Source organism: Podarcis liolepis, assembly GCF_965112155.1.
Source record: "Podarcis liolepis genome assembly, chromosome: 5".
In the NCBI taxonomy this organism is placed as follows: Eukaryota; Metazoa; Chordata; class Lepidosauria; order Squamata; family Lacertidae; genus Podarcis; species Podarcis liolepis.
In genome coordinates this window covers 44,697,275-44,721,046 of record NC_139556.1, presented here as the reverse complement: position 1 = coordinate 44,721,046, position 23,772 = coordinate 44,697,275, and the positions used below count along the sequence as shown (strand labels likewise).

The 23,772-nt window shown below is 39.8% G+C and overlaps 1 protein-coding gene across 8 annotated transcripts in view; it reads left to right on the top strand.

Moving 5' to 3' along the window:
• MGMT (O-6-methylguanine-DNA methyltransferase) overlaps positions 1 to 23,772 on the top strand; it is a 181,436-nt gene that overhangs the window by 20,564 nt on the left and 137,100 nt on the right. For 6 of the 8 annotated variants that reach the window (XM_083506037.1, XM_083506041.1, XM_083506043.1 and 3 more), the window contains exon 3: positions 17,073 to 17,197. The exons of the other annotated variants lie outside the window; for them this stretch is intronic. In XM_083506037.1, the coding sequence (XP_083362163.1) occupies positions 17,073 to 17,197 (125 nt within the window). The remainder of the gene's footprint in view (positions 1 to 17,072; positions 17,198 to 23,772) is intronic. 8 annotated transcript variants of the gene reach the window in all.

Here is a 23,772-nt window from a genome sequence, read left to right as displayed (position 1 = left end):
TAAGAGTGTGCCTAACACATGGCCAAGGCAATCCTATACTTAAATTATTCTGGGGCTGGAGATGTATCACTGAAGAACAATCTCCAAGGCACACACAGTCCATTCGGGCAAAAGTTCAACACCACCTAGGGAAAGAAAGACTCTTTTGCCAAATAACCAGTGAGGTTGGCCAAAGATGCATTCTGCCACCAGCAGCCTCCAGTGGTTCCGTACATAGGGCACAGGTTTGCAGGAACAGGAAATGGGAAGTCCCACTAGCATCAAGGAGTGAATACTCAACTTCCACATGTCTGCTTAAAAAGGGGGCCTAAGACTCAAACCCACAAAGACAAACTCCACAGAGCAGTTCCCTAACCAACTAACCACAGTCCTTAACACATTAACGGGCATCCTAGTTGTCAGGAGCACTAGTTGGGTGGAATAGCTTATGTTTCACATACTTGATTTCACAGATGTCAATCTAAGATATAAGCCCACATTAGGATAGGTAAAGAGCCATACCCAGGCACAGCTGAGGCAGTCGGGACGAGTGTTCCATGGACCAATCTGACCTTTTGGCCAATGTGATCTTTCCTGTTTTTCTCTGATAGGGCAATCTTTCTGGGTGGCACCTCTATAGAACTCACTGCTCTTCGGCATCCACATGCCTCCCTCTTCCTGTCCTCCACACTGCCTCATGCACTCTGATGGCAGCACCTATCCTATTTACAGACTTGTATAGTGCATTTGATTGAGCTGAGAGAGGAGAGGTCACTTCCCTGAGCCCATAAATCTCTTTCCCTGACAGCCGGTCCCAGATTCCCATCCTAAGGCCACTTCAAGCCCAATCCCTATAGACTGGGGAAAAGGGATTGTATCTACGGCTACATGGCAATACAGTGGTGCCCCGCAAGACGAATGCCTCGCAAGACAAAAAACTCGCTAGACGAAAGGTTTTTTCATTCGCGATTTGCCTCGCAAGACGAATTACCCTATGGGGTTGCTTCGCAAGACGAAAACGTCTTGCGACTTTGTTAAACCGTTTAAACCGTGCTTCGCAAGAAGAAAAATTCGCTAGACGGCAAAAATTGCGGAACGAATTAATTTCGTCTTGCGGGGCACCACTGTAAAGGTATATATGGCATAGTGAAACCTGTTATTTGATAGCACCAGAAATCTTGAAAGGGAATGAATGACACATGAATGGAAGCTGTCACTTGGACACCCCAGCGGAACTATTACTCCTTGGACTATGGTTCTATAGACACCAGTGAAAAAATATTGTGAAAACACTCTTCACACACCTCTCCATCCCGGCAAGCAACAGGCAGTGTCACAGTTTTCGTGAACACACATGCTATGGATTTGTAATATAAACACAATACAGGCAGTGACCATTTTCCATGGGGGTTCTGTTCCTGGTCCCCACACATGGCAGAGAGTGCATGGCAGAGAGTGCCCTGACCATTAGGTCCAGTCTTGGCCCAACATACTCTTTTCTGCCTCCATTCCTCCCTCTTCCGGGGTCCAAAAGGACCCGCATGTTGGTGGTCGCGCGTCAATTGGCTATATCTAAAATGGTTACTGTCTGTATTGTATCTGCATGTCAAGAGTTAGGGCAATGTTTGGGAAACTTGCACATATTTATTTATGTGTGTGTGTTAAAGTTGAATATATGCAATATTTTGTTTGCAGTTGATCAGAGGTGCCATTCTTTCTCTTAGTGAATTAGTGATTAGGAAAAAACACAGAAAAAGCCTGGTCTCTCTCTAACCGCCCGTTTACTGAATATATTGTTTTTCTATATTTAGTGAACTGATGTCATAAAAATGAAGCGATACTATTATGTCCCTACATCTGAAATATTGTTAGCTGTGGTGTCTTTTTTTTTTTTTTTACCTTGGCAATATATTTTCTTTAACACAGTCGTGTTTTATTTCAATTAATCATGCGTTCTGCCCTCAAGTGGCAAGTCTGTAGTGAGCATTGAACCATGGAATATGGCTGTCATGCTGGAGTCTACCAACAAGCATTTTTTCCTTAAGAGGGGGAATTATTATTGCTTCCATTTTATTTTGACTTGGAGCATGTGTCTGCCTCTGACGTTTAAGTGACAAATTTGACAGCTGAGGCACTTTTCTAAAGTTGGCTGTCTTTGCAGCTGCAGTGGCCCTGCATGGGATAAAGAGAGGTCGTCTTGGTAATGTAAGAGAGGCATTACTACTGAAGTTTTCAGGAGTAATGCCACCCAGAGCAAAAGCAACCATGTCACCATTGCAAAACAACTGTACTTCTCTGAAAAGGCATGGGATGATAACTGCCTACCTCTTTCTTGTTGACTTTTTTTTAAGCCTGGAAAAATCACATTCATCCCTACTGCATGTCACCTTAGGAGCTGGCTCTGTCCCATACCATCGCTATTCTCTCCCTCCTTCAAATATCATGAAATTACACAGCACCACGGCTTGGACCCAAAGTGGCCTTTGTGTGAATGGTAAGCATACCCACTAGCACAAGGTTTAGTTTAGTTTTTGCCAGCTGCTGATTTTCATGGGATTCTGTATTGCACTCTTTTATAGAGGCCCTTCAGATCTCAGCAGTCACTTTCCCAGGATGTGAAGAGCTCTAGGGGGAACATAGAAAGCTGACCTCTACTTAGTTGAAATGTTCGTTTATCTAGCTCTGTATTGTCTACATGGACTGGAAGTTGCTCTCCATAGTTTTGGATAAGGTTCTTTCTTAGCCCTGCATGGAGATGCTTGAGATAGAACCTGAGGCCTTCTAAGTGAATCATTGTATTTTAATATTCTGCTGGAAGCCGCCCAGAGTGGCTGAGGGAAACCAGCCAGATGGGCGGGGTATAAATAATAAATTATTATTACATGCAAATAGTCCTTCTCCTGTACTGCAAATTGATGTGGGAAACCCCCTTGGCCAAGTGAAATTCTCTGTTTGTTTCTTGGGATCCAAGCCCATATATTTAAGAGACCTGTTTGTCTCTCCCTTACATCTGGTAGCTTCCTGGCTGCTTCCCATGCTAGACTTTGTAAAACAGCAAAAAGGAATCCTTTAAAAAAAAAAAGTTTATTACAAAATATTAAAACCAATAAAACAACCAAAACATTCACATTGACGATAAAAAAAATGTAATTGAATCGTGCAGCCTTATTACATGTTTTGGAAATAATATATCTATAAATGCCAAACCGATAGGATCAATTACAACAGCAACTTGCAGTGTTAACAGCAACCTTCTTTAAACCTTGGAGAGAGTTAGTGACCTGAAACTTGATTTAAATTTGATTATTATTGGTTCATTTTTAAAAACTCGGCTTTACACAACTTGCTTAGGTTGGAACCTCAAGTATTGCAACTGTATTGTTAGCGTATTGGGGCTTTGTAGGCCAGATGGGTGTTGATTTCACCCAAATAGTGAAAGAGGACTTTATTTAAACAAGGGTTCATGATCTGCATGAGTACATTCTTAACTTCACATTGCTCAGAGCCATCTGACCTGACCTAAGGCAGGTCGCAATACCACCACTGTACAAATTAAATAGCTGCTAACAAATTTTAGAATGTTAATTGCCCTAAAATATATTAATTGCCCTAAATATAATATATAAGTTTTTCTAGCATAACTTTACCCAAATCAGCTTCTTGGCTCAGTACAAGATGGGGCTATGGAAGAGTAAATTAATATGGGATGCAATAGAGTAGATAATAGTTGAATTGTTCATAATTTTATCATTGGTATGAAAATGGGGATGATCAGTGGGTGGGGATATTAAGTTGCATAGCTTGGATCCAGAGTTCCTGTGAGTTTGCTGCAGGACCCCCAGGACTTGTTGAAATTCTGCTCCGCAGAGTTTCAGAACCCTCCAGAACAGCATGGCATGGGACGTGGGACGCAGTAGGGATAAGAAGGAATTGATGTTCATTGCTTTTCACTCTTCCTTCAATGGGAGCCTCTGCTGGATTGCAGTCCATTTCTTGGGCAGAAGGAGCCCTGTGTTTATTCTGTTCGATTTAAACAAATAGAAATAAACAACAAAATTTTGTATTCCCCTCAAACTAGTTTCTAGTTTTGGTTTTATTTTTTCTACCTTTCTTATTCAAATATTCTGACTAATAGTATTGACAGAAATTACTTACAAGTCATACTGAATGTTTCACAACTTGGTTTCTTGGACTTTGGAAGAGTTTGGTAAAAATAGGACTGGAAGTGCTGCATTCATGGAAGAAGCATATTCATGTAACGGCATTAGAAATGTTGTACGTCAGCTGCTCATGTTACTTTCAACTCTGTCTATTGCCAGGATGAACTATTGTAATCCATTATTCTTTCGCTTTGGGCACTAATAAAGGCATCATTCTGTTATATTTCCTCTTGTGTATATATAAAGGTATGGAGATGTCTTTCTTTCTGTGTAAGTATGAGTTGGTGTCTTTGGGGAACTGACATCATTCCAATCACATGTTTTGTCTTCTCTTATGGACTCCCACAAGAAATCTATATTCAGGTATTGCTCCTTAACAGCTGGGAAGGGATCACTAATCTCTCTCTCTCTTTCTCTCATATAACCAAGTATATAGGGATTTAATCTCTTGAGCTGAGTCAACAGATAAAGATTATATTCAGGATATTTCAACTTTAATTAGTTTCTTCTCTTCTTGATATCCCTTAAAATCCATGATGGGATTTCAGTAGGTTGGGCATTGTCTGCTGTGTTGGTTCTCTGGATACTCTCTATGCTACTGAAAGATTTCCTTGATTCTTTGTGGAATCAGAGAAACAGAGTCATAGGTCTAGGTCATTTTGTGAGCCGCAAACCCCCAAGTGAATATCAAGTTAAATGTTTTAATGTCAGGTGTTTTCCAGGATCTGTTGTTTGTATATGAGTAGGTTGTAAGGCTGGTAGTTTAATACTTACTGCTGGCAGCATGCGAGGTATCATGCAGAACAGAGACGTGACATGGCCCTGGGGCTTAAAGTCCAAGTTGTACATGAGGGACAGGATCTGGTAAAGCTATTGAGGACTGGGTAGAATAAATTGGCAGCATTTAGCAATGAAGGGATGAAAACCAGGTAGAGCAGGAAAGGCTTTATCAGAATGGGCTTTGAAGAAGAATGGGAAACTAGGAAAGAACTTGGGATGATGCTGAAGTGTTAGATAATTCATTAGTTTTCTTCTGTATAAAGTCGAATGGATCCTATTTGCTCCTGCAGGGAAAAATAACAGTGCTACACATACTAGATTCAGGTAGGTAGCCGTGTTGGTCTGATGCAGTTGAAATAAAGAAATAAAATAAAATTGTCCAGTAGCACCAACTAAGTTTGTTCTGGGTTGGTCTCTATAAGCTTTCGAAAGCTTATACCCAGAACAAACTTAGTTGGTCTCTAAGGTGCTACTGGACAATTTTAATTTTTTTTATTTATTTTGAGTGCTACACATAAACACTGTTGTGTAGAACACAAATCTGCCCCCATGCCTGAAACTGGTTGGATTAGCCTCAACTGAAATGAAGACCTAGCTGTTCATTGTATAATTTGTAAAATATGTTTCCCCATTAGCAGTAAATAAAAATAAACAACCATCCAGAATTGCTAGACTTTTTCATTTTAAAGAAAATGATTTTTATTTTTATTTTTTCGGAATGATGATCAAGGTTTGCGAATTTAATCTCATATTACACAGAAGGCAGCTATCACTGTTAACTCGAGTAATGTATTGATGTTAGAAGGAAACTGTTTGATGACCAGAGGCAGTGTGTTTCTGAATAACATTTGCTGGAAACCTTAGGAGGGGAGAGGGATGCTGTGCTCAGGTCGTGCTTGCGGGTTTCTCAAAGGCATCTGGTAGGCTACTGTGAAAATAGGATGCTGGCCTAGATAAGCCATTGCCCCCAAACTGACAAGCTCTTCTTACCTTTTTATATTCTTAAAACTAATAGTTAGTGAAGGAGAAAAAAGTTGAGAGTATAAATATTATTTTGACTTTCAAAGAGCTGAAGGTGAAACCCAAATTTACTCTGTTTAGTTCACGTTTGGGATCATTCACTTTGCCCTCACAAAAAAGTTCCCCTTCCAGGTAGATGACTCACAAACTCAATTAGTCTAGACTTTGTGCTTTCATTATGATATAATTAATAGTTGGTGCTAAAAGATCTATAGAAGAGGTAACTGGGTAAAGTCATTAGCATAATCTATTTCTTCTGTTTTAATCAGATGTTTTAAAAGTTATTTTGCTCATTAGCAGGTTAGATTGCTTGTATTTTAAAAATAGCTAATTATCAAAGACTTCTTCATCCTGTGATAGTAACTTTTTCTTCGTTTTCAAAAGGCCTTTTGAATTTAAGTATTGGAGCACCTTTCTGTTTCTTTTCAAAAATAAATGTTTGAGGAAGATCATACTAATTTAGACACACAAATCTTGATAGAAAAGCTGGTACACTTGAGGCTAGCTTTAATATATTAAGCCTCTATTTCATTGCTCATGCATGCTTTCTTCTTCTTCTTCTTTTTAAACTAGCACCAAAGCAGACATACAGATATGTATTCTTTGCAACTTAGGTATGACCAAGACTTTGTGGACCCTACATATTCCCCATCCTCTCAAAATAAATTCAGCACCAAGGAGAAAAACCGGATTCTTCAGCCGGTGTAAAATTAACCAAACTCTGCATTATTTTTTCATTTTCCATTTTTAAACCATTTTTATAATTTTTTATGCATACGTCATGGGGTAATGAGCTTCATAGCTGCTGAATATGATTCCTGTCCAACTGATACCTTATTTGGTATCACTTCTGACATGTTACCAGGCATTGCCCCCACACACTCCGGGATAAATTTGCAATATTAAGGAGTAGAAAGTTATTTTTTCAAAAAAGGAAGAAAACCATTGTTTCTTCAGAAGTTCATTTCTTCAGCCAATGCTACGTTCTTTGGCTTTCTCAAACTCATGGGAAATCTCATGAGCTTGTTAATGACAGTTTGTGTTCATGTTCTGTATAGTCCTGAAACTTGATATTTTGCGAGTAGACAATGCTTAGATATTGGAGGTTTAGGAAAGATTAAAATGAAACTCCTGCATATTGTTTTGTTGGTTTTTCTCTTGCCTTTCCAGGCTTCTATTAAACCTTAGAATGTTCAAACAAGGGTTATTATTGAGTCCTTGGTGTGTCCCCTTTACAGTGGTACCTTGGGCTAAGTACTTAATTCGTTCCGGAGGTCCGTTCTTAACCTGAAACTGTTCTTAACCTGAAGCACCACTTTATCTAATGGGGCCTCCTGCTGCCGCCGCACCACCGGATCATGATTTCTGTTCTTATCCTGAAGCAAAGTACTTAACCTGAAGCACGATTTCTGGGTTAGCAGAGTCTATAACCTGAAGCGTATGTAACCTGAAGCGTATGTAACCCGAGGTACCACTGTATAGTAATGGAGTTGGGTCTTTGACACTTCTGCCTTTCTATCTTCCCATTGCACATAGCACGCAGCCCCACCCCCAATTCAGAAGTCCATTGTGTTCTGCTGGCTTTATTTCCAGTAATGTGTGTATAGGATTGTATCCTAAGATTGAGTTTCAACTGCAGTTGTAAGTTTAAGGTAAAGGGACCCCTGACCGTTAGATCCAGTCACAGACGACTCTGGGGTTGCTGCGCTCATCTCGCTTTACTGGCCGAGGGAGCCGGCGTACAGCTTCCGGGTCATGTGGCCAGCATGACTAAGCCGCTTCTGGCGAACCCTAGCAGTGCACAGAACCGCCATTTACCTTCCCACCACAGTGGTACCTATTTATCTACTTGCACTTTGACGTGCTTTCGAACTGCTAGGTGGGCAGGAGCAAGGACTGAGCAACGGGAGCTAACCCTGTCACGGGGATTCGAACTGCCGACCTTCTGATAGGCAAGCCCTAGGCTCTGTGGTTTAACCCACAGCGTCACCTGCGTCCCTTGTTGTAAGTTTAGGATACTGTAGAAAGCACTGAGAAAATGCATATGATGTCAGGTGTTTGGCAGGTAAAAATCAGCCAAGTGAAAAAGTGGTTTGCAAGCACAGCTTGTATCAGCAGTGCTTGCAAAGCTCTGCACATCAGAAAACCATCAGATGTGCCAAAATGCTACCTCATGCAGCAGTGTGATGTCAGGTGATTGACTTATGGATGATTCTGCCCCTCAATCAAACTTTGCTTGCGTGCATGTGGGGGGATAGATCTAGATCTAGTTGCCACTTCTGTTTTTGGGGGAAGGTCTGAAAGATGATTTGCTACAATCAAAGCTTTGTGGTTATGGAAGTGGGAGAAAGACAATACTTGGCTCAGTTACAGTACAATTATAAAAACAAAATTGCATATATAAGTTTTGCATACACCCGAAAAGGCATTATTTTGTTGCAGATTTCTTTTTCAGGCATTTACTGAAGTAAGAATTACTACATTGAAATGGAATACAAAACTAAAATAAGAAAGTGTGGAAATACTAACACTTGTTGAGAATATTTTAAGCATTACAGTTTAAGTTGGTTTTTTGGTCATGATTACAATGAAGAAGCAATTCCCTGGAGACTTATTGATTCACAATGTTTTGTTCCTTTTAAGGGGAAAAAAATCACAACCTTTTTTTGGCAAATAGTTAATATTTCGAGTCAGAGAAAAACTTTAGCGACCGCTGAGAATTATCATTCATAGCTTTGTTCTGTGATGGAAATAAGCGTGCTGAGAGATTTTGTCTCTGTTGTATAGTTTTCTTTTTAACTAAAGTGTGTGGCGTGTATGTGAATGAAACCTCCGTCACAACCTGACGGAGGCATTGCAGCATCACTACTGTCAAAAGTGATGTTGCCCTTGAGCAATACTGGCACATCTGGATATATTTTGTCCAGAAATTCAGCTTTAGCTGAATTCAAGGCAACACATAGACTGTTTGTTCTAAGAGACCGGGGCCTGATTCTTCCATTTCAAATGTTAACCAAAACACACACTGCAACCCTTATGCATGTGTGCACTGCCTTGTTGATTCCAGCGGAAGGAGCAACTCTGTGTTCTTTATGCTAAATCAGTCACAAAGAAATGAGTCTCTGATATATGGTAGACCCAAGCTGTTAAAGCCATGGGTTTTTTTCTCCCTTCCCACCTCCAACTTAGGTTGTGTACATATTGGCATTTTCTCTGACTTCTGCGTGCTTTCCATCACTGGTGCTTGAAGCTGAGTACACATAATGTCAACCACAATCCATATCAATCCTGTGGTTTCTTGAGAAATACTCCTGTTTGATGTGCTTTACCTCAAACCATGGTTCATCCAATTTGAAATAATTTTAATAATATTTTATTATTTTTACTCCACCCATCTTGAAAATGCAAGCCGCAGTTAAGCTGAAGTGTGCACATTTCAAGCAGCTGTTGCACATGCAGAGGCCACACAGGTTCATTGAACTGGAGTTTAGGGATGTTGCAGCCACAATGAAACTAATCAGGTAACGCGCATCAAGTGAAGACATCCTCGCCCCACCCTGCTCTGGTGTGTACAGCAACTGCGGTCTTGAGGCCATGAGTTCGAGCCCCACATTGGGCAAAATATCCCGTGCGTTGCAGGGGTTTGAGTGGCTGGCCCTTGTGGTCCCTTCCAGCTCTGCAATTCTGATTCTAAGCTTCCAAACCACAGTCAAGGGCAATCCTCCATGTACTGGGTAGTTGAGTAGCTCGATTTTAAATTATATATGCATGAGAATCAGTTGTTAGATCTCACTCTGAAAGAGAGGGTAGCTGCCTTCTCAGATTATTCTCTAATTCTATGAAATTCATACTGAAAGTCTGGCTGTACAGCAGAGAACACTTGAAGCTGCGGGCCTAGATGATTCAGAGTAACTGAACTCTTCCAATGGCTAATTAAGAAAATTTACTTCATCACAAGAAAAATAGGTCGTGAATGTTCTAAGGTAGGATGTGGGTTTCAGAACAGGTGAATACAAGATACATTCTCAGGGTTCAGGTGGCAAAAGGAACAGTTTCGTGATATAGTCATCACATTTTTTAAATGTTGTCAAATTCAGCTTGGGTTTCCTTTTTTATTGATACTTATTCAAAGATATACAAAAATGCATACCCATTACAAAGTATCTTATTTATAATATACTGAGATTTTTTTTAAAAAAACTACTTAGTCCAAAAGAGAAAGTCAGAAAGAAGAAAAGACAAGGAAAGGAGAAAAGGAGAAACTGAAAGAAAAAAAGCAAGAGAAAGGGAAAAGAAATAAAAAAAAACTAAAGAAGGATAAAGAAGAAAATAAAAGGACTTCCAGATCTCTGCCCTGCAAGTACATATTATATTCATTCCTTAAGATTCAACCATTCCTTAAGATTCAACTCCATTTAAAAAATAGAATTGCTATTTTCTATGCCCTTCTACAAATATTTTCAGTGATAAACTGTGGGCGAACATTAACTTAATTTCTTCCCTCCTACCTAAACCACATAAAGTATATTTTAAAATTCCTTAGAAATAAGGAGCCATAGATGCAGAATGTTTTCAACACTCTCTGTGCAACAGCAGAGTAGAGAAAGACCTAAGAGCTGAAACCATTAAATTGAAATTGAACTTTCCTCCCGCTTTTAAGGCCTAGTCAATTATAATAGCATATCATTTTGAAGTATTTACTGTAACAAAGGCTTAAAAATGCAAAATTAAATACTGACAGTATTTAATCATATGGAAAGTACATGCTAGTCCTGGAAATATTGGCTGCATTTAGAATGAATTACTGTAGAAAGAGTAAAAAGGTGGATGTTTTATGTGTAAGTTACCAAACCCTGTGAAAGCTCGTGGGCTTTAGGTGCCTAATTTAGGACACAAAATTGCAGCGCTGGTGCTAAAGCCTTGCCTACCACCTGAACCTTGGGCTAGTAAATTCAGTGCAACATCTGCATTTATGTGTTACCTCTTTTTTGGGGTGTGTAATCTGGAGAACTTTAGCCCTCAAAGGGGCATCGTGCCATTGAGACATACAGTGGTACCTCAGGTTACATATGCTTCAGGTTACAGACTCCGCTAACCCAGAACTATTACCTCGGGTTAAGTACTTTGCTTCAGGATGAGAACAGAAATCGTGTTCTGGCGGCGCGGCAGCAGCAGGAGGCAGCCCCATTAGCTAAAGTGGTGCTTCAGGTTAAGAACAGTTTCAGGTTAAGAACGGACCTCCGGAACGAATTTAGTACTTAACCTGAGGTACCACTGTATATGCTTTTTCAAAGTCACAGGAACAAGCCTGGAAAATGGAAAGCTTTTTTTTTTTTTTTAACAGAACGTTAAGTCGTAAATCATCCTAATATTCTCACAGATAAACCTTCTGAAATGAACACTTTTTTGTTACTCATTTATTTATTAATGACAAAGAAGATTTAATTCTGTTGGCTAAAAGTGGCACTCCAGTTTTTTTACACATAGCATTTAGCCATAATGAGCTATGAACATAGCAGTCTGTTCTGATGAATTCATTTGGGTATCAACTTCAGTAGCAAAGTTATAGGAGTTCCTTTTTGCTGGAGAACCCATTTTAGGCTAATTTCTTCTGTACTTAGTAAAGTTTACACTTATGAGAGACTTTGACACAAAAGATTTGTAAGTACTGTAATGGAAAATGAGAGCACAGGTAGAGTTCATACATTACCTAATCAGAATTCCTCAAATGGTTCATTTATATGAACCCAAAATGAAGATAAAAGGCAGTTTATTTAGATAAGGTTTGTTGTTAAAGGATCTCTTTTCAACAGAAATTAAAAGGAAGCGTTTCAGAATGTTGCCAATTTTAAAATAGCCAATTTAGAAGTTTAATATAGATTAATATTATGGAAGCAAATTTTTGGCAAAGTTTGCCTCTTCACCTGATGATTCCTCGTGCTTATGATACATCTGTTTGTTTGCAAGAGCACTGTTCTCCCTAGTTGCCACCCCCACCCACCCTGCAGAAATTAGGCCTAATGGGGGGAGTTCCTATTTGCATGAGGGGGTTGGGGAACTACAGCAGGTTGCGGTGTGCAGGATGGGTAGGCCTATACGTTGGTATACATCATGGGTAGACAAACTTAAGGCCCGGGGGCTGGATCCGGCCCAATCGCCTTCTAAATCTGGCCCGTGGATGGTCTGGGAATCAGCATGTTTTTACATGAGTAGAATGTGTCCTTTTATTTAAAATGCATCTCTGGGTTATTTGTGGGGCATAGGAATTTGTTCATTATTTTTTCCCCAAAATATAGTCTGGCCCCCCACAAGGTCTGAGGGACAGTGGACCAGCCCCCTGCTGAAAAAGTTTGCTGACCCCTGGTATATATTATATATATGATAATACACTCGGTTCTCCAAGTTCCAGTTGATGTGCAGCACAGTATCTTTCTCATGAAAAGGCAAAGTTTGGAGAAATCCCAAGGTTCGCAGAAGTAAGTTTTAAATGGAAAAAAGCTCTATTGAGCATTGTAGCTTAAATTCATAAGGCATAATAATATTGAGGCGTTAGCAGATGCATATTGTACGTACACAATTGGTGCAATAGCTATACCATGTTCAATTGAAACAGCAGTTGATAACTAGTGTTTGTAAGCATACATAGTTGTTGTATGAAGTTGTAAAACTATTTATCGTTGTAATTCTAAATATTTAAGCCTGTGCTGACTCTGTATTCCTTCTCCCCTTCCCCCATTATAAATATAAATTTTGCAGAGAACTAGCCCCAGACTAGTGGGGCTACTGGCTACCTAAATCCCAAAAATAAAAGTGCTTCCTGGGTGGTGGAGCAGGAAACACACAAATAGGCCCTCAGCTGATTGCTAAATGAAGAGCTGTGCTGTCTTCCTGGCCCAGAGGTCTTTGTCTGGTGTGTTCCGGATCCGATGTGGAGGGAAGAATGTTTTTGCTGAAGCAACTGTTCTTTATCAAGGCCTAAACCACCATTGGCATCTGCAAGAAGTTGCTTCTCTTCTAGATAACCAGAATCCACATAGACACAACTCTATGACTTTCAGAATTTGTGTTTGAGTTTGCTCTCCCCTCCTCCGTCCCATTATTTTTCCTCACGTGTCATGTCTTAGATGGTGAGCCTCCTGAGGGCAGGGACTGTCTTAGTGCTGATTTTTATAAGCTGCTCTAGCAGCCACTTTGGCTAAAGGGTATAAATGCCTTACATAAAAAATATTAAAAAGTAATATAAAAAGTAAGGTTCTAATTGCTTGGCACAATATTTATGTACTTTACAAGACTTTGCAATAGCTAATCAATCCTTGCTTGCTTTGTAAGTAATTTTCGTGCCATGTCCCTTGTTTTACTAGTGTACGTAAAACTGATTCAGAATTTATATACAAGAATTAAGACATCTTGTAGCTGACAAACACGTAACAGAGTGCAGTCATTTCTTACTCCAACAGGTTGCAAATTTGCTAAATGATGGCAGGATTAGCCTAACTTTAGTGTACTACAGAGAGTAAGATTCTGGGATGGCCTGACACATTTTAAGCTGATGCTTGCCAAGACATAACAGTTTAAAAACTGACATTTGTGCTCAAACCATACTGCCACAGTCCTTACTGCTTCATGACAAACTGTCACTCTGCAGTACTGTGTCTAGTTGGTAGCTGTAAAATTATCTTGTTTTATGTTGCAGGGGCTAGTATACTGTTGACAGTGCCCAGGAGTAAGACAAGCCTGTGCCTTATGTGTATGATGGTAGCTGAAAAGTGTCTGTTCTCAAATTCTATAAAAGCAAGGTGCCAGACAAACCCAGGATGTGTGCCTTGTTTTCATGTTGTATGTTAAACTTGCCAGCTACTTACCACCCAAAACAACCCAAACAATAGGTTTTTCCCCCCATTTTGTATATTTGAGAATGTGCTGCAATCAAGAGGGTTTTATGGCGAAGACTAGCAGTGATTCACTAAACTGTTAAAATAATATTTTCAAACATTCTCATTTCTCAGGGAGCACAATTGCTAGCTTTTGTTAGGAATGGGGAAATTGGATAGGACAAAAAATTCTAATATTCTGTAGGAACTGGAAGCAACTGTGTTGGTGGTCTGAGGATTGGAAAGTCAAAAAAGAGGGGTTCTTATTAACGGCAAGTATCTGAGGGCAGTAATGTAGGTGTTAGGCACTTACATGGACCTTACACAGAGCCCTAAGGTAAGTGGAAGGAAGCGAGGCATTCTGGATGAGTAGGGTGCTGTTTATGAGTCTTGTGGCGGAGTAAGCAAGAGATTTGTTCTCCATAGTCCTGTAGTAACCCATTAATAAAATGAGCTGGGAGCCATGTTTTTCACCCATGCTATTGCCTTATTTAAAATACTTTTTAAAATGTCTTGTTTACAAGAATAACAGTCTTAAAGATGAACGTGATTATATGTGGATCTTTCTGTGGACTAGGGCCCATGTCATTAGGTGCAGTCCATCTTTTATCTAATTAAAGTGGACTCTAGTCCACAAAAGCTTTAAGGTGTGCCATAAGACTCTTTTTGCTGCCACAGACTGATATGGCTATTTCTCTAGAATCTTTTACACAGTGAATTATAGGAGAGAGTTCATGTGGTGGAAGGAGTAACCCTGAGTTGTGTGGACACATCATTTATAGGCAAAGAGCCATCTATGACCACTTCAATGGCCCTTAAACTGTGGGGGCCAAAACACCTGGAAGGGGAATGCTAGATTCCAGGGTGGGGTAGGAGGATCATTCCTACATTTTACCATTGAATCCTCATTGGTCTACACTGGATTTGTAGGTGTGACTGCTCTCCTGCTTTGCCCCATTAGCAATTGTGTACTTTCGCGGGTGGCGCTGTGGGTTAAACCACTGTGCTGCTTGGGCTTGCCGATCGAAAGGTCAGCGGTTCGAATCCCCGTGACGGGGTGAGCTCCCGTTGTTCAGTCCCAGTTCCTGCCCACATATCTGTTTGAAAGCACACAGTGCAAGTAGATAAATAGGTACCGCTCTGGCGGGAAGGTAAACAGCATTTCCATGTGCTGCTCTGGTTTTGTCAGAAGCGGCTTAGTCATGCTGGCCACATGACCCAGAAAAACTGTCTGCGGAAGCGGACAAACACCGGCTCCCTCAGCCTTTACAGCAAGATGAGCGCCGCAACCCCAGAATCATTCACGACTGGACTTAAGCGTCAGGGGTCCCTTTACCTTTACCTTGCTTTCTTCTGATTGTGTGACCTTTAGGAGCAGGCAGAGATGTCTTGTTCTATTCTACTTCTTGATTACCAGTGTTGGATTTGGGCCCTAATCCATAGGTACTTGCACTAGGCAGCATCTGACTGCATGCACGAAACTATGCATCTTCTGCTGTGGCACTTGGTGTTGAGTAGAGAAGAAGTTTAGAAGTGGGGCAGAACTCAAAAAAGTTTTAAGATGATAGGGGGAAATATATTACGTGCCATAAAATAGTTTAAAATAATTTTTAATGCTCATGGTTTGAAAAGCAATTTGCAGTGGTTTTCATCCTTTTCCCACAACCATCCTATAATGCAGGTCATGGTCTATTGCTCTTACTTTATAGATGAGGAATTGAGACTGAGCTGAGATTTAAACTTTGCTACCCCAGGTCCAATAGATCTATGCAGCCCCTGTAGTCTCAATGCGGCATCACTGGCTCCCGTAATAGGCAAGGCTGGCATTGAAGAGAGTAAAAGTGAATTGTGATGCAGACAGGAATTAATGCCAAGATTTTTTAAATAAGCATGTGAGGCTAGAGGGTGATTTATGATGGCCACAGAGCAGGCTTTACTGCTTCTGCTGTTAGCACAGAGAAATCCTCTTCTCCACTGATAAGTTAGTTCAGATCATTATTATTTAAATACCTATTCAGGTTAAAAGGGAGGATGAAACGAAATTCATTTCATTTTTCAATTGATCTGCAAATAGCCATGAAAATCAATTTTCTTTTCTGTGTCCAATTAAAACCAACCATTTCCCTAGCTTCAGGTAAATTCGGTCAAAATTAAGCTTGATCTTAAAGGCAGCATGTGATCAGGATCACCCTTTATGTCAGGCAACGGATCAGTATTTGAATGTAGTTGCCACCAGACCCTGGGCATGCCACACTGGCTTTGTAATTTCAGCAGTGTGTGAAGCCAAGAGAAATGCCCTTAAGGGTATGCCACACTTCCATTTAATCATTTCAGCATTCAAAATATTGGCTGTTGTGTAATTGCTGTGAAATCCAGTTATGCAAACTCTAGCTTCTTTCCAAGCTAGAATCTTTACTACTGGAACAGAAGCCAGAATGGTAAGGATTTATTTCCCAGGTTTTCTCTTGACAGTAAATCAGAGAGTTTTGCTGGGAGGAGAAGTTGCAGCCAAAAGGGCTGTGTCCCTTCGTTTCATCCAGTGGGCGTGGGCAGTTGGCGGATTTATTGCAAATTCTGGCTTGGAGCAGATTTCGTTTCTTTACACCAGTAGGAAATTTGTCCTTTGAAAGTAGGTTATACTCACCTTCGGCATTTTTCATCCTGGCCTGGTGTTTTGTAATACCTTGTTGGCAAATCTAATGTGGACCAGTGGATTTGTTAGGATCGTAGAATTGTAGAGTCAGAAGGAACCATGAGCATCATTTAGCCCAACCCCCTGCAATGTAGGAATCTTTTTGCCTGACCCATGTTTGGAACCCATGAGATCAAGAGTCTCATGCTCGTTGCTCTGGGATTCTTTAATTCTCACTTAGCCTGATGATTATGCCTTTTCACAATATATGGGTATGCCAGTTCTAGGTAGGATCACACCTTAAGAGCTGACTTGCAGCTTGAGAAAATTTCTGACTTGATTTACTTGTTTTATTTAGCTGCTATCTCACCTTATATATTAATTTTAATTAACTATATTATAAGTGATTTTTTTGGAGGTGTGGTATTATTAAGTTTAATGATGAAACGTGATGCCCAGATAAGTCATACTCAGAGTAGACTCTTCGAAATCAATGAACTCTTATGCAGCTGGCACGACTAAGTCCAACTTTCTTTTTCCTGTTTGGAATAATGATAAAATGCCATTTATATGCCTAGTTATTGATACTTGGGGAAATTGTTTGTGCATCTTTGGTTGTATTTTTAACAGGTTTTTTCTCAGTGTGAGAAGATGTTTGTGGTGCTGAGCAGCCCTTTGGGAAAAATTGAGATATCTGGATGCAAGCTGGGGGTCCATGAAATCCACCTGGAGCGAAATGCTCTGCTACAAAATGGGTAAGCCTGTGTTCCACTGATTGTTTTTTCATATGTGCATGTTAAAAGTAAAAAAAAAAGAAAGAAAAAAGAGGCTTTCATATAATTGGAATGAAAAATATTTACTAATTTATAGCTATAGCTTTGCAATGTTCACTTTAATGTTTTTGTTTTAAAAGATCTCATCCTTATGGCTTGAAACAATCGACTAGTCTAGCTTGATGCTTTGACTGCAGAGCGAGTCCAAGACTTCATTGTTGTTATTTCTTAACGTTTAAAAATAGGGTGATGATTGAGGGTCTATAAATCCTACTACTAGAGGATGGATATGGCAAGGCAAGCAGAGCACAAGGTCAGGAAGCATCCCTGTCCATTTTTCAGCCATGGAAAAAGAGGGGAGGTGGCTTCCCTTCTCATGTATTGGGCTTGTAGAGACTGAGAAAGCAGCCAGAACTTCCATAGCTGTCTAGGCATAGTTCCAATAGGCAAACTGTAGCAACTCCCAAGAGTTGGGACTCTCCCTGATATTGCCCTGAGACATGAAGACCTTGGAAAATATGACTGCATTCGGTGTGTCTCTGAAGTCCAAATCAGGGGTGGTATCCTTCTCCTGCAGAGGCTGAAGGTGGTAACAGTGGTGGTGGAAAGTACATACAGATTTCTGTCTACCTTTCTGACAAGGAACCAATGCAAAAGCTATGATTGGGCTACACTGGTGAAAATCTACACAGCAGATGTGATTCTTTATCCCTATACAGTGGTACAGAGGGTAGAGACACTTCAGGTTACAGACTCTGCTAACCCAGAAATAGTAGCTTGGGTTAAGAACTTTGCTTCAGGATGAGAAGAGAAATCATGCTCTGGCGGCGCGGCGGCAGCAGCAAGAGGCCCATTAGCTAAAGTGGTGCCTCAGGTTAAGAACAGTTTTAGCTTAAGAACGGACCTCCGGAACGAATTAAGTTCTTAACCTGAGGTACCACTGTATGTCTTTCTGTGCAAGCACTGTTGCGAGTGGTTAACCAGGCTGTATAGATTCAAGAAATGCTACTAGTGTACATGTGCAATGAGGACAATAGACAATAGAGACTTTCGATTCATTGTGTCCTTTCAGAGGATTACTGTGGAATCGGTTAGCCACCTATCAGAACTAGGGTTGCTACAATATGGAACTCACAGATTTTCCTCTCCTTGGAAGTCACAATTGCTTGTCCCTTCCCAGGAACATACCTGATCCCATCATATTTGTTATCTCTGCCACACACCTTACTTGGGAGCTTGTAGACTGCTGGTTCTAAATTTGTGATAATTTATATTGGTTTTTTTCATAGGCCTGGCTAATAGGAGGATGAAATTGTGATCTGTGTGAGTGTTGGTAGGGTTGCTGTTGGAAATGATTCTGGGCGCCGGGCAGAGATGTGACCATGTGGGGAGGCAAGATAAATACCAAAAGGACATTCATGATGTCAAGGAAAGGAAGAAGGGAGAAACAATGACTTTTGGTGATAGGAAAACTGGTAGCAATGGGCTCTGTGTGTGTACATGTTGCTGGGTATATGTGAGTTTTGCTGTGTTGATTTTGGGTCCAGGAAATGTGGCCACCCAGCACCTGACTTTCTTGCTGTGACTTCATGGTACATAATTCTGTATTTCTCAGCAGTTGCTAAAGTTTCGTTTTAGCGAAAATATTGTATACCACCAGAGTTATAACTTCTCAGTTGTATAGAATATATTTGATCCAGACTGTGTATTTCCCCCAGCTTTTGCTTCAATAATAATAATAATAATAATAATAATAATAATAATAATTTATTATTTATACCCCGCCCATCTGGCTGGGTTTCCCCAGCCACTCTGGGCGGCTTCCAAAAGAATATTAAAATACTGTGATACATCAAACATTAAAAGCTTCCCTAAACAGGGCTGCCTTCAGATGTCTTCTAAAAGTCTGGTAGTTGTTCTCTTTGGCATCTGGTGGGAGGGCGTTCTAAAGCACAAAAAGACAGAGGACCTCAGGAGGTCAGTACATTTTCCGACTTACTTGCCTTAAAGTAATTCCATTGGTTTTCTGAGCCTCTCAGTTAATAGGAAATTATAAAAGAAAGAAAGAAACCAGCACAGCAGCTTGGTCTTGATAGGGATTGTCACACCGTCTAATTCGATTGCATGAGTTTCAGTCAATTTCATTAAATCTGCATGAATTCTCCAGTGTATAAAACAGTAACTCCAAAGGGGAAATCATTCGTCCCCTGTGTTTGGATGATGTATTCATGACACATAGGAAGGAAGGTGTCTGATACGACACATATATGCATGGCATCATGTGTGAAAGGAGGAATGCGTAGGAAGTTGTTAGCCACATATATGTTTGTGAATGCTTAAAACATTATTAATAGTGGGGAGAAGAGTGCCCTGGATTTGTTCCTCCTGATTCCACTCATCCCCAGTCATTCCTATCTGGTGGAAGACAGGCTTTCCCCCCCCCAGCTCCATCACCTAGCCGCCTACTCTCAGGTATTACCAGTGTTGGAGGTGCACTGATCAGGGAACTCCTTTTTATTTTATTTTTTATCAAAGCATGTTTAATTGGTGGATAGATTTATTCAATAACATTGGAGCTCTACACAGATATCAAAAGTAGATGTAAACCCCCCCTCCCCAAGTCTCTCTCTCCTCTATTTTTTCCCTGAGCATTCACAAGTGTAATTATAAGTAATAAGTGACTAAATGCCACACAGAGCTTTTACAAGTACCTATACTAATGGAATATATATATATATATTTCCTCCCCTACAGTCGCTTCTGCTAACATCTTCAAAATGCATCCTGTTTTATCTTTCTAATGGCAAAGACCTAAACGATTTAACACTATTCATAAATATCTGGGCTGAAATGTATCGTTTAATCTCTTCCGCTTGTTGATAGGAAACAGTTGTTAAAATATCTAGGATCATTATCTTTGAAAGAACAAAATAATAAAAAGGGCCCAGAGTCTCCTTTCCTCTTGTTTTAAAAACTGGCTAGTAAACATTGTAATAAGAACATTGGGAAAGCGCACACACACGCAAAAACACCATAAAAAAATTAATGGACTCCTGTCAGACAGAATTATAATGAATAAGAGTACGGTTATAAATGCTTTGTGCTCAACAGTCACAGAGGTATTTTGCATCATGTTGCATGTTACAATCAGTATGTGTTATATATATATTTTTAACCTGGGTCTTTCAGTTTGGCGTTGGAATCTTCTAGACTGCAATACGATGAATCCCGGGGGGGGGGGGGGCGAGTATCCAAATGCAATGACTCCGAGGGTCATCCATCGCTACAAGTTACTTCCATTTCCCCGCACTAAGAGTGGCATTTGGTAAATTTCTATGGCAAAAAAGTAAGTAAAAATCACCCTCCCCCCCCAAAAAAATTGAGATTTTGTCCTTTTCAAAATGAGGTTATCTGAATGATGATAAAATAATAAGGGTACATTAATCACTTTCTTCCTGTATAAATAAGAATAATATATAAGGAACATAAACAACTTCTGTTTTACCTAATTTGGTTTGAAGCTTTCTGATAATGGCTAATAGAATAATAATGTTGTATAACAGAATAATAATGTTAAACTGAAGTCCCTGTGTGAACACATGCCACTTACTTTAAGGCTCAGTTTTATTTTTGTAGCTGCACTCACTGATTTAGATGTCCTTGTCAACCAATTATTTCAATCATTAACAAAATGCAGTAAGATTTTTATGGTGCAACTCTGAAAACCACTGCAGAAATGTTTTCAGGAATTCTTTGTAAATCATTATTACTTCATTTTTATTTTTATTTTATAAATAATGCTTCATTTTATAAACAACCCCTCCATAGTAGTAGCATTGAAGGTTGTGTGCGCCTTTGGCCTGATAAATCACTTTTCATTTCAGCAAGTCAGTAGCAGAGCAGAATCTTCTGTGTGTGTAGTGCGTTTTAATGACCAAGGGATTATAAGTCTTGCAATGCCTGCTCCTGATGGAATCCATGTTATTACTTTTAAATCTTCTTATCCTGTGCCTTCTTCCAGAAAGTCATCTTACCCTCCCTAGCTGGTTGGAGTAGATGAAGCATTTAGAAAGCTCTCACTCCAAGTCTCCTTGTTTGTGACACAAGGGAGTCTTCAGCACTCGTGAATGAACATCAACTAAACCTTCTAAAAGTGGAGCAAACATTGATTTTGCTCCAAAGATGTCTTTATGCACATAGTGAAAGAGGTGGGAACCATGTGCATGGAGTGTCTCATTTGAGGTGGCTACAGAACTTCAAATTTTGTTCACAAAAATATTCAGGGTTTTTGTTTTTCTTTTACTGGTTGAGGTGTTTCAAAATGTGTAGATTAACTCGTGGAGAACCAGTGAGGTGTGATCCTCATCTTTGACCCACTTTCATCAGCACGAATCAGGGGCCTGCTCTTTGTTTGTTTGTTTGTTTGTTTGTCATCTCATATATACAGAATGCCAGTCTTTATGAATTAAAAATGGCAACACCCACAGACCAGATGGAAAAGTATTAGCAGGTTTGTAGAAATGCAAAATCAGAAGGACAAATACCAAGCAAAAACCCAAACCTAAAGGATGGGAAAATAACCCAAACAGCCCAGTGGGGCTGGGGATCCCCATTGAGCATAGGCTGCCTGTTAAGAAGCTGAACAAGTGAAAAGCCGAGGAATGGAATGACCGGAAACCTGAATAAGAGCTCTCAACACAGCAGCATGTATTCTTCAATTCTCCTTCTGGCTGTGCATTTCACTTTTCCTTCCATTCTCCCTCTGATTTATTTTGATGATGGTGATTATAAAAAAACATAACAACAACATATCATGAAAGTGTATTGCATATTTTATTATTGTAAGCAGCTTTGTGACCTCCCTGGCGAAGAGCAGTGTGTGTGTATATGTGTATATATAGTGCAGCAAGAAAAGTTGTGCCTCTGAGATGCCATACTAGTGGAGACCAATAGTCAAATGAAATGGAAAAACCTGGATGATGGCTTGAACCAGGCAAGTTTACAATGAGGATAAGATGGGAGAACTCTTGGCAGAATAGTGGCACACAAATGTGGGTCGGTGCTAACTTCCCAATATTGCTACACCAACTACTAGTGGCACTTGTATGCAAGGTACCTTGCTACTTGAACTTCCTTTAGTCTTTGTACGATGAGGACAAGTTCCTGTTTTTAATCTGGACATCGGCATCTATGATTTCTGGCCTATTGTAACAATAAACTGAAGCACGGTATGTATTGCGTTGCAGGTTGTCCCATGCTTGCTATGAGTTGAAAAAGGAGTGAAAGACTTGGAAAATGCCGTATAAGGTTCTGTGGATTATGTAGGCAGTGTTAATCTTTTATGTTTAGTAGTTCTAGCTTTTTATGCCCTTATGAAGCTTTTTGAGTTGAGATACGAAAAAGTAAAGGCTTGTGTACATTAATGAGTGCAACTAGAGGTGATATTGCATACAATATTTTCAAAAGCTATCTTTAGAAAATACTCTGGTGTCTGTACTCTTTTTATTTTTCAAATGGAAAAGGTTTAGATATTAAACCTTTTAGCTTCTTTGTAGTAGCTGGTTAGGTAGGGGGCCTACCACTTTTCTCAGGATGCAACTGAATACCAAAAGTATGTGTTTTAGAGAAATATTACTTCCCCCTGCTAGAAATATCCAGACATCAATCTCTATTTCAGCAGATTCAATGGATATGGCAGGAAGAGTTATTATATACTATGATCCTCCTTTTATTAAAAATAAACTGGGCTAGTTTTTCTCCTGATGGCTTTTCAGGTGATAACTATAGGATTGTTTATACTTATAGCTAGATGATCAGAAGTGTTTGGGGGGGGGGGCGCACACACAACTTTTTGCTGGAGGAAACGTTTTTTAAAAGCTCAGCATAATTTCAAAAACTAAGGGAAAAAAGTTTCCCAATCCTGTTAAGAACACATATAGTCTCTTAGACTGTGTGACCTTTCCATATCTGCTTGTACTTTTCTGCATTATGTTTACAGATGGTAGATTATTCTGCATGTGTGTTGAGTAAATTATGATTCTGGCATGCGCATGCATTTAAAACCCAGAATAATCCAATATAAATCTGTCTAACAGTTAGCCTTTCTCTCATAAAAATTATACACTATTTTAAAAATATGTGTAATTAGTGGTGGTTGTTGTGGAGCCTGTTAGCCTTGGAATCTAAGGACAAGTTTTAAGAAGCGGTAGATAAGTTTTATTTATTACTTATTTTTATTTCATAAAATTTATATGTTGCATGATTGTAATAAAATATCTCAAAGCAGTTTGTTAAATCTGTGATTGTTGCTTGACTTCAGACACAGTGTGCCAATCCAAAGGCCAGGACCCTCTAGGAAATCCAGGTAATTCTGTAGGACATGGTGAACCACATTTTCTGTTCAGTTTAATTGAAGACACATAGCACAAAGTATCCAACCCATTATAGAGTTTTCCTAAACACAGCAGGGAATATTGTTTACATTGTTTACAGGGATTAATGTTTGAACAATGGAATGTTACAAACTGAATATTGCCTTGACTTAGGGCCTGTGTTTC